The sequence below is a fragment of the Coccinella septempunctata genome, chromosome 2, assembly GCF_907165205.1.
Source record: "Coccinella septempunctata chromosome 2, icCocSept1.1, whole genome shotgun sequence".
Classification (NCBI taxonomy): domain Eukaryota; kingdom Metazoa; phylum Arthropoda; class Insecta; order Coleoptera; family Coccinellidae; genus Coccinella; species Coccinella septempunctata.
The window spans coordinates 15,193,015-15,205,163 of record NC_058190.1 but is presented as its reverse complement, the minus strand read 5'-3'; the positions used below and the strand labels follow the sequence as shown (position 1 = coordinate 15,205,163).

The window sequence follows — 12,149 nt, the reverse complement described above, 5'->3', positions numbered from 1 at the left end:
ATAATCCGAAGAATAATCGGTGACGAAGAAAAACTCCGAATCCGATACGCATACGCATACCCACAAACATCAAGCATCTACGTAGAAAGCGAGGAAGCCTATAATACCTTGAAAAAGTATTTCATATCAGATAACTTTGCTTTCCATACTTACTCGAAAAAAAGTGAAAAAACGCACGCATTCGTTTTACGAGGTCTGAATGAGCACCTCGACACAGAACAACTGAAAGAGGAACTAACAGAATACAAAATAAACACAAAAAACATATACCAAATGAAAGGAACAAAAAACCCATCCTACCTGGTTATCACAGATCAGAAAACCAAACTAAGTTTCCTGACACAACACGTCAGAACAATCAACTTCACTGTAGTGACATGGGAAAGGCATTACTCAAACAAAAAAATCACCCAGTGTAGAAGATGTCAATCCTGGGGCCATGCAACCTCGAATTGCTACAGCCCATACAAGTGCCTGAAATGTGCAGAAGGTCATCTAACAATGAACTGCACAAAAACGAGAGAAACACCAGCAAAATGCGCAAATTGTGATGGAAATCACCCAGCGAATAGCACGAAGTGCGAAATATATCTAAACTTATTGGAAAAACTCCACATAAGAACAGCCAACAAAAATGTACAAGAAACTCCAAAGAAATACGTACCAGCACCACCACCGAAGGTAAATCCCTGGGAGGAACGTCGAAAACAGGAGAAAAAAAATCAAGAAAAAGAAGAACACAAAATGCCACATTCCGCAGGTTAATTCTCTGATCTGAAAAATGAGTATAAAAAATTAAATAACCTCATAAATGTCTCTGAATCTCTAGCATTAGTTAGGACCTTGTACGAAAAATTGTCAAAATGCAAATCTGGCGCAGAAAGATTCGAAACTTTCTTCAACTTTGTGAGCAACCTAGATGACTAGGAATACAATCCATAAATCCCTCAATCTAGCCATCTGGAATGCCGACGGCGTTCGCAGCAAAAAACACGAAATTTCATATTTCGTTAAAAAACATTCCATCAATATTTTCCTCATAAACGAAACTAGATTAACACCCTCGGATACTTTTGAATTTAAAGGCTTCCACATGGTTAGAATGGATCGCTCAAATAACTCACACTACGGAGGCGTCGCTGTTCTAGTAGACAATATACCATCCCATTTAAAATTCTACCTAAAACGCATTGCACAATGGAGAATGTAGGTATACAAATCATAAACGGTCCTAGAATAACTTGCGTTTATAACAGTCCGTCAAATAACTTCAGTGAAAACTGCCTAGAAAACCTTTTGTATTCCGGGAACACCTTAGTCGTTGGAGATCTAAATGCCAAACACGGTGTTTGGGGAAATCTCAGCAATAACACTAATGGAAGAACGTTGTTGAAATTCTTAGAAAAACACCCAGACTTCCAAGAAGATCTTTGACTATAAAACCACCAACTGGAAAGAATTTCGAAGAATTCTCAATGACAAAATAGTCATCAATAACTGCATAGATTCCGTTGAATGCTTGGAAAAAGAAGTATTAAATTTTACGGAGGCTATAACTTACGCACGTAACCGAACCACTAAAATAAAAACAATTCATCCCTTTGCAGAATCACTCCCTTCTGATATTGTTGACCTTATTAAACTAAGAAACAGCGCCCGCAAACGTTGGCAACGTCTTCGCGATCCCCAAGAAAAAATAAACTCGGAGACACTCACTGGAATTATCAAAAAAGAAATAAAAATTTTCAAAAATCGAGAATGGGGCGATAAACTGCAGAAACTCAACCCATCAGACGGTTCCTTGTGGAAGGTTACAAAAACCTTGAAGAAAAAACCTAGTAGCGTCCCAAATTTAATCCACAATTCAATCAATTATGACACGGATGATCAAAAAGCCGAATTGTTAGCAAAAACTTTTGAAAAAGTTCACGATATAGGCTGCGCGGATAGTGAATCAGACCGTCACATTGAAAAAGTTGTCTCTGAGTATCTAAACTCCAAGCACAATAATGTATTCCATCAATGGTCGCATTCAGCGGACGGAGCGCAAAACGCTTCTGCTACCCAGCGGTAGCGGTCGGGAACATGTTGAACGTTCGCTGGCAAGCCGAGATAGGATAAGGCAGTCCAACGAGCTGTCACTATCAGCTGATAAGTTGAGAAGTCTGTAGGAAAGACGTAAACAAACGGATTTTTTAAGTTTCGTTAACCTTGTGCTGGTTAAGTCAGTTTTTTTTTGTGAAAAAAATAACCTAGAATTCTGACGAATTACTTTGTTGCTCTAGTATATTTCCTATAACTTATTTAACATCCTTCTTTATTACCTTCCATCAATTTTCATTTCATTTTCCTCAACAAACTCAAGCTCGTGCATCTTCCACACTAAATAACTAACTACCTACTCAGTTCAAGTCCAACTTTCGCTCCTTTCCGCTACCGCTACCTAGCACAAATCAAATCCGCTCCCAAAAGTGGCGTCCGCTCCAGAACGTGTTGAGAATGTAGCGCATATGTCACCGAACGTTTACGCTAGCGTTTGGTAACAGTTGCGCAACTGTTTCGTCCGCTGAATGCGACCATTATCTTACTAACCCTTCAGATGTTAAAAATCTAATCAAAACCCTTCCTCCCAACAAATCCCCAGGACTGGACGACATCGACAAAAAACTGATTAAGAATCTTTCCAAAAAATCCATCGTGCAACTGACGTATATAATCAATGCAGTTATAAAGTTCAGCCATTGGCCTAACTCATGGAAAACCGCGCTTGTAATACCCGTACACAAAACCGGCAAAGAGAAGCATTCCCCTTCTAGCTACAGGCCCATCAGTTTGTTGTCGATGCTGAGTAAACTTACAGAAAAAATTGTTTTGGATATATTAAAGAAAACACTGAAGAAAACCGAAATGCATAATCCATATCAGTTTGGCTTCAAGCAAAAACATAGTTCTAGTCATCAATTAACAAGAATAATCACGGATACTATCAATGCGTTCAATAAAAAACAAAATACGGTCATGGTGTTGTTGGATATCGAAAAGGCATTCGATCGAGTTTGGGTTCAAGGACTATTATACAAAATGATACAGCTTAAACTACCACCTTTTATCATAAAGCTTATTCACTCTTACTTAGTTGACAGGAAATTCACCGTGAAATTGAATGACACAACTTCAGAAACCAAAACAATTAGAGCAGGCGTACCTCAGGGTTCCGTCCTTGGACCCGAACTCTTCAACCTATACATACACGACCTCCCAGGTTTCCCAAATACGAAAACTGCCCTCTTCGCGGACGACACTGCTATTAGAGAGTTGAAGTGCAGCCATGAACGTAAACGTTAACGTTATAATTGACATCTACGCATGCTCATTCGTCCGTTTTTAACGTTAACGTTAGCGTCAGCTTTACGGCCTACGTAAACTAGCGGTCACCCACGTATACCTTAAACATCGACGTACGTTAACCGAACGTTAAACGAGTAGCACCGATGACTTGCGAATGGCCGAATTTTGATTGTTAAATGCAATTCTCGATAACCTCAAACTGTCATTGTTTACATTTCCTGTGTATTTTCTCATAATGAACGAAAATTCTAGGAAATCAGCAGTGATTTGAAAGTTATCAAAAGGATTAAGTTAAATTACTGTGTTATCAGATTACATTCAGTACATAAGGAAATGGCTGAAACTACATTGCTGATGTCTCTAACACTTGAACATTTCATTGATAATAAAATACTTTCAAGCTGAAAATTCTCTTTATTAGGCATATAAATCATTAGAACATCAATATTCCAAATGTTATTCCAGCTGTCGGAGCTCAATATTAGGTAAAAGAGAGTTCACGCGAAACGAAAGCAAAATCAAATTGATAGGTTATGTTTAACGTCTGACGTTTCATGATGGCAGCACTTCAACTCAAATTTCATCACAACACGTAAACGTTATATCTGACGTTATTTCTCACGTTAACGTTTACGTTCTGGCTAACGTATCGTGCACACTTCAACTCTCTATTTACGCTCACTCGTTTAGCGCAACAGCAGCCTCAAGGCTTCTACAATACAGGCTAAATTCATTAATGCAATATTACGACGAATGGAAGATTCGCGTGCATGAGAAAAAAACTGAAATGGTCGTATTCAGTAGAAAATATAATGATAAAAACATAATCAATCCTCCCAAAATCAACGGCCAGAAAATTGCACAAAAAGAATCCGTGAAATATCTAGGAATGGAACTTGATTCCCGACTAAATTTCCACAAACACATCGAAAATTCACTGGGAAAAGCCTACGCGGCGAAGAAATACCTACATTCCCTATTGTACAAAAACAGTAAGTTGGAACCAAAAAATAAAAAAATCATTTATACGTCGTTAATTCGACCAATTATGACATATGCTGCACCTTCTTGGTGTCACTTAAAACAAACACCCTTAAGTCCCTTGCAGAAATTCCAGAATCAAATATTGAGAATGATCTTGAATAAAAACAAATACACAAGAATAGCGACTCTCCACGATTCTTCTGGAATTGTGACATTTAAGGAACACATAGACAAATTAGCTTCCAAATTTTATGAAAAATCATGTTATGTGAGCGATCCCGTCAGTCGGATAACAATAACTCGATCAACAAATAAGAGTCGAAATGAAAAGCATGTTCTGCCTTACGAACACCTGCCAATCTTTCTCGAAAAATACGAGCAATATCCGAGTTCTTTCATTGATTGAAAGTGTATAATTAAATAATGAAAACACAATTCTGAAGAAATTGTAACACCAAGAGCAGGGTTTTTTACTTTTATTTTCCCTGCAAAATTAATCAAAATCACTGTAATCTAACACAACGTAAAATATGTTAATACTTTGAATTATTATGAGGTTTTGTACCATTGTTCCAAAAAGATAGGTAAACATATATATGTTTACCTATGTAATGTAGGAACTATCATTGGTGTTCTTTATAACACAAAACAATTTCATTGTAAATACTGTATATAATAACGTTTAATAAAGTCTATCTCTCTCTCTCTCTCTGATGAGGCCAAATGAGGCCGAAACCATGGTCAGCATCTGCTTTTCTTCGTTAGAGCGTACTCCATTTGGGGGCCTTGACGATGATAAATTGGCTAGCTCAATTCAGATCGTAACACTTGTCGATATTCATATCGTCGGGTGGTATGCATCTGAATTTATCCTCATTATTTTATTCATTGCCTCCCCGTTTAGGCGTGATCATTCTTCATTATTGTACCGCTGGCATCGTACTCTGCCGCGAACCGAGCGCGTCTCAGACTTCTCAGTTCATCATACGTCCGACGTTCGCAAAGGCGAATCGGCGTACTGAATTAGGAAAAATATGGGACATATGCTATTGTCTTCGTCTTGATTTCTATCTGGGGGGGATTGAATCGGATACCGTTTCATGTTGGATGGCGCTGTGGGTAAATAATACCCACTAGAACATGACAACATTGAATAAAGTTCCATCAATTCCAAACGTTCTCCACCGTGGAAAAATGCTATGTTGCTCTGATGAGGCCAAATGAGGCCGAAACCATGGTCAGCATCTGCTTTTCTTCGGTGGAGCGTACTCCATTTGGGGGCCTTGACGATGACAAATTGGCTAGCTCAATTCAGATCGTAACACTTGTCGATATTCATATCGTCGGGTGGTATGCATCTGAATTTATCCTCATCATCAAAATTTTGTTCGAAAATTATTGAATGGTGAAGAACGGTGGATCAAATAATGAAATGTATTTTACGTGATTAAGTTTTTCACACAACTAAGGAAAATGGAAGCGTAAGTATTAAAAATCGTAACATGTGAATCGGTCATTCATTGATTCTAATTTTCAGTGCTCCGAAGTGGATAAAATTCTCAGGGCTTGAAGACAATTACTTCAGCAAACACTACTAACTACACGTATTCTTTAAATAATACCTACATATGTAAGTAACTGGAATATGTATGTTATGATGGTATATTGAATATTGGTTCATATTAATTTCTGATATATGTTTATTTTACAAATTCAACTAAGTTCATTAATTCAGGACAACCTTTTGTACAGAAACAACACCTTCGACGTATAGCAGATCATATCATATACTTTAGTGTCCTAGTTAAAGCTTCATTTATTGCCCACTATTTCAATTTTTGTAAATTTTTTATGAATTGCAAATGAACATATAGCACATCCAACAGCGTTTTTCCTTGATATCAATTGATTTCAAACAATGCTTAGATGAAAACTAACATCCTGATCACAAAACAAAACCATACTTTTGTTTTGTCGCTCAGGATGTTTGTTTTCTGATAGAAACAAAGTCAATATTGGAATGCAATACGAGAAATAGAATTCGAATTTCGCGCCCCACAAATAAAAAACAGAAAACTGTTACCAAAAAATTTTCCTGTATTGACAGTGCGTTTTTAGCGCCATCTCATTGTCACGCGTGTTTTCACTGGCCAAAATGTAGTCGGTTTTTAGTACTAGCGATATGAGGGCGTTTCCTATCTTTCTACTCTATAATCTTTGCTTCAAACTTCAATAAAAATATTCGACAGAGAAGTGCTCAGAGATATTATCCATATTTCTGGTAATGCTATTCTAAAAGAAAGTACAGTGGCTTTGAACATCGTCCAGAATGAGAGTACCATTGGGTACTCGTATTTTCAGAAGAAAATCGTAGAAGATTCGTATTAGCTTTCATTCTTCATTGAAAACAATTTCGCAATCAACAGCTAATGCGAATCTTTCTCTAATTTTCCTTTGTAAATTTTTCAAAGATGTTTGTCTGATCTGGATTATTATTACAAGAAAATTTGAAATTTGCGCTATATACTCCTTTTCAATTTATACTTTTTTCAAATTAGTACCTGTACCGTAAAAACAGATGGTGTTACGGCCTGTTTCTCGAGTGAGCTATCTATTCTCTATTCAATGTATGACTTTATCAAGATTCTGCCAAGAAGTAGATTAGACTTAATTTCTCTCAACAAACAAATATTTTCAAAGTTAATCTACGACAACAGGCCAATGTCAGGCTATCAAACACATTAGTATTTAAATTATCATAGTGAATCAATTAATATAGTGCAGAAGGCATTAAAGTAAATTAGGAGAATATAAACGGAAATTTGTTTGGAAGACATACAAAATCGTGCGATTCGGTGGACCATTACGTAAAACGTCTGTCGCTTCGTAGCCAAATTTCATAGCTTCGAGGTCCTAGTCGAAGGTTGCGTTCACAAACTTACTCCCAGAGTAGAGTATGAGTATGGCCATGCTCAGAGAGCATACTCTGAGGAACTAAAAGTACGTTTGTGAACGCTTCGAGTAATAAAAGCTTACTCAGAGCTTGCTCTGAATAAGTTTGTGAACGCAACCATAACCTAGCGAAGTATTCCTCAACAAAGTGTACTTTGAGGAAACGAATTTAAGTTGAGGGCCATTGAGGGGAGATTTTGGTACTCCCTTAAGCTTGGCATCGTTAGTGAAAACGGGCATAAGGAAATGTATACTTTTCAACATGTAATTACCCACATGTATCTCTATTTGAGACGCTCGATTATGTAGATACAATGATCGTTTTCTTTTACTATTCTGGCAGGATGTCCCTGACAAATTCTCCCTATATACAGGACTAATTTTAAGAAGAGGTACTCGACAGGGTCCAGACAGCTATCCTAAGATATTTTGATAGATCGTGACTGGACTCAGTGAGCTTTGATGACTATGGTAGGTACCATGGACTAGCTGGGAAAATATCAGGCTTTCCTATAATACGTGATGTCAGAAAGCCACGAACTCTTAGGCTAAGAAATTTGAATCAATAATTCATGCTGCAATTGCCGCAAAGGTCATTTCACATCGCGATTACCTATATGGCGAATAATGAAACGATCGATTTCATATATGAATCATCCAAATACTCACTCACTTCTCTCAAAATTAAATACTGAGCAAAATGTGCCAAATAAAATCTCGGGCTGACTGGTTGATCTGTATACATTGGAATGTAATTGAAAGGACTGTCCTCATTTTCAATGATCACTAAATACTTGATGATGAATCCAATATTATCGGGAGTACCATCACCATCGAAATCGGTGCTTCGAAACACAGAATTGACCTCATTGATTGAAAGCATAACTTGAGCTACAGCAGCTATCATGTCACTTTTATGTATCTTCTTCAAGAAAGAATTATCTAGTATGATTAGTAGTGGACAAATGTGCCTAGAAAAGATATATAGGCAATTATAAAGTGAGTAAATATTTATGTATCGGTTTGTGGGTAAAAAATTATTTTCTGCCGATGTTAAGAAAGCGGGCAGTAAATGTTGAGTCTTCAGAATATTCGTACCTCTGTGCAGTGAATTCTTTATAGATGATTTTCGATGCTGCTTCACTCATTGGCATTTTTTGATAATGTGAACGACGAGGAATCCTTTCAAATGAACTTCTTTCATTTTCATTCAGTATAGAACCCTCATCGTAAATTATTGCATTGAACTCATCGTTGTTCCGACGAGAACTTAATAATGTCGGAAACCTTTCTTTATCTTCAACATAATAAAGTTTTTCATTTATAATGATAGTACCATAAAATTTTCCATGCTTCACATATCCATTTACACCACTATTATTTGAATGCCTTTCAACAAAACCCTCGACAGTGCTCCAATGGTAATTCGATAATTTTTTGTTCGTTGTTGTATTTCCATTGAGAAAAATGATTTCAGACCGATTCGTATATAAGTGTGGTATCCTTTTGGCATTCACAAATACTTTATGAGCCTCATCAGAAATTCTCACAATAAAAGAACCTTCGGCTTTCTGTTCGAATGCGTTAGAAAAAAATGCATCAATTTTTGTTCTCGCCAAGGTATAATTTTTCAAACTGAACTTATTCGTCAAAATATAAAAAGCATTGGTGGAAAGCAAGCATACAAAAATTATCATGATCAGATTGAAAATTTCCATTTCAATTTGACAAGAGCTGATAATTCATAGAAAAATAAACACGTTATCGTCTTGAAATATGTCTCACGGTTATGAAAAAAAAGTTCTCTGTTGAAAGAAATAAGAAATATGCAATAATCCGATTAGTATTGGAATTGCTAAGATCGGCTTAGTAGCAGGCTCGTACTGAAGATTTGTTTGAATGGCCTAAGTAGCCATGGACATACTGAAAGGAAATAGAAGAAGAAGAATTTGAAGCGTACATAGAAATGTTTGATATTTCCATGTTTATAATCAATATAATCCATCTCCTTTGTTGGAACCATATATCCCAACATACACAATATACAGCAACTGTACAAATACTGCACTACAAGTGCCACCAGAATGCAGCACAGAGATTACTGTACTGAAACTGCACAGTTTCTGTATTGATAATTTTGCATTTTCAAAACGCAGTTCTTGATGTACAGTAACTGCACAGTTTCTGTATTGATAATTCTGCATTTTCAAAATGCAGTTTTTGATGTACAGTAACTGCACAATAATATAATAATATTCTCTTGTTGTGGAGCATTCTCCTTCCACTTTCACGTAAAATCTTCTATTTTTGAGATAATTCCGGATCAACTTGCATATTTTGATCGAATATCCAGCACTTCTCATCTTATATATTAATCCTTCATGCCATACTCTGTCGAAAGCTCTGGCGACGTCTAGTAAAACAAGACCTGTGGCTTGTTTATTTTGGAATCCCTCTGTAATGTACTCTGTGAGCCTTAATAATTGTTGCTCTGTTGAATGCTCTCTTCTGAATCCGAACTGTTCTGGCGGTATCAGTTTCAGATTTTCGGTTTCCTCATTTAGCCTCGTGGCGATAATCCTTTCTACTACTTTTCCTAACGCCGACAGTAGACTTCTGTAGTTTTGTGGGAACTTCTTCTCTTTAAATGGTTTATTGAATACTATGACTTCCGCTGTTTTCCATTTTTCTGGGTAGTGTTCTGTCCTCATGATTCCATTCGCGATATTTGTTAGAGCGGCTATACCTTTTCTAGGTAATTTCTTTAACATAACATTCGTTATTTTATCGCTTCCGGGAGCTTTCCTCTTCTTCAAACTTCTGATTATTTACCTGATTTCATTTGGCGATGTTGGCTTGTCTATTTCAGCAGCCGCTGGTAATTCATCCATTTCTTCATCATTTTCTTCAACCAGTTCTTTCAAATCTTCATTATCGTCGTCTATCCTGTAATTTATTCTCGATTCTCTTTCGATCGAGTCCGCCAATGCATCTGCCTTATCAGTATTAGTATACGCCATTCCCCTTTCTCCGTGTAGGGGTGGAATTTTAGTCTTTTCTCCTCGTAGGCTTTTTTGCATTCTCCATGCAGAATGATCGATTGTATTCAGTTCTTGAACTCTTTTGTTCCATATCTGCTTGTTCTTAGTGATGAGCAGTGGATTTTTATATTATTTCATATTATGGAGAATAACAACTCTTTCTATAACTTAACAATTTATTCTGCTATTTCTACATATATTCACCACGACATTCATCTTTGCCTTACTTCTTCTTACATACATACTGCGCACGCCTCAACATAATATCAATTTCCTCTTCTTAGTCACAGAAATAATATTCTTTTTGATCATTATATTCTAACACCTTGTTCTAATGATCCAAAAACATAATACATACAAACAATAAAATCCCCAAAAAAACCATATTACAATTCAGTCGTTGCAAAACTTCATTTACTTTACTAATTCAATCTTATGTTTCAGAAATTTAACATTATTCAACGGTTTTGTAAATATATCTGCAAGATTATTCTCTGTACATAAATACTGAACATTAATTAAACCTTCTCTTACTTTCTCATAAATAAAATGAAATCTCACATCAATGTGTTTTGATCTCCTATTAAACTGAGCATTTCTAATAATACTGATGGCACTCTGGTTATCAATATTTAAAGTAACAACAATATTTCGTAAAGTTAAACATTCTAGCAAAACTTTCAGATATAGTACCTCTTTAACACTTTCCGCCGCTGCTATAAATTCTGCTTCAGTGCTACTCAAGGCCACCACTGGTTGCTTTCTCGAATACCATGATATCGGTCCATTGCAGTAAAACACAGCATAACCTGTCGTACTCTTTCTGGTTCTTGTGTCCCCTGCAAAGTCACTGTCACAATATGACTTCAACATTGTCTCTTCTTGATCCTTCTTGTAGAAAATTCCATCGCTTTTTGTATATGATAGATATCTCATTATACGCTTTACATTGAGTACATCTCTTTCTGTCGGATTGTTTAAGTTTCTGCTACAATAGCCAACTGCGTAAACTATGTCTGGTCTGGTTCTATTGGATAAATATAACAAGCTTCCCACAGCTTCTCTATAAGGAAACTTTGGTGATTGTCGCTCTTTCTGGCAGTTTTCATTGCAGTCCACCATTGGTGTTGTCGCTAATTTAGCATTTTCCATACCAAATCGTTGCAAAATACTCTCTGCAAACAATTCTTGATCCAATTTCAGCCAGTCTTCTCCTCTCGTCATTCTGATACCTAAAAACATATTAACATCATTAGATATCTTGATTTCAAAATTTTCTTCTAATTTTTTAAGTAAATTGTCTATATCTTCAATTTTTTCTCCCACTATTAAACCATCGTCAACATAAATTGCCAAAAATAAAGTTCTAGTTTTGTTCGTAAATATACACTGATCAACACTCAAATATTCCATGCCGTTTTCTCTCAAACACTTTGTAAAACAGTTGTTCCACTTCATTGGAGCCTGTTTTAACCCATATAGAGATTTTTGAAGTCTGCACACTTTTCCTTCTTTTTCTTCAAATCCCTCTGGTATATGCATGTAAATGTTCTCCTTTATTGTTCCATAGAGAAAAGCAGTTTTTATATCAAATTTCTTAACTTTGTAATCTTTTTGCACTGATATGGCTAATATCATTCGTAACGAACTGATATTTACTACTGGACTAAATACTTCCTCAAAATCAATGCCTTTTTGTTGTTGACAACCTCTGACCACAAGCCTTGCCTTATAGGTCCCATCATCTTTTATTTTAAATACCCATTTGTTTGTCAGAATTTTCTTGCCTTCTGCTTTATTTTGATTTATGTAAACCCATGTTTG

At 36.2% G+C, this 12,149-nt stretch overlaps 1 protein-coding gene across 2 annotated transcripts in view; it reads right to left on the bottom strand.

Moving 5' to 3' along the window:
* Positions 1 to 9,020, bottom strand: part of LOC123308802 (disintegrin and metalloproteinase domain-containing protein 10-like) — a 145,062-nt gene extending 136,042 nt beyond the window's left edge. Inside the window, exons 1-2 of one of the 2 annotated variants that reach the window (XM_044891655.1) lie at positions 8,383 to 9,020; positions 7,958 to 8,255 (exon numbers count right to left, since the gene is read on the bottom strand). In XM_044891655.1, coding sequence (XP_044747590.1) covers positions 7,958 to 8,255; positions 8,383 to 9,002 — 918 coding nt within the window. In that variant the 5' untranslated portion in view covers positions 9,003 to 9,020. The remainder of the gene's footprint in view (positions 1 to 7,957; positions 8,256 to 8,382) is intronic. The other variant, XM_044891654.1, reaches the window with a different exon arrangement.
* Between the last annotated feature and the right edge of the window lie 3,129 nt (positions 9,021 to 12,149).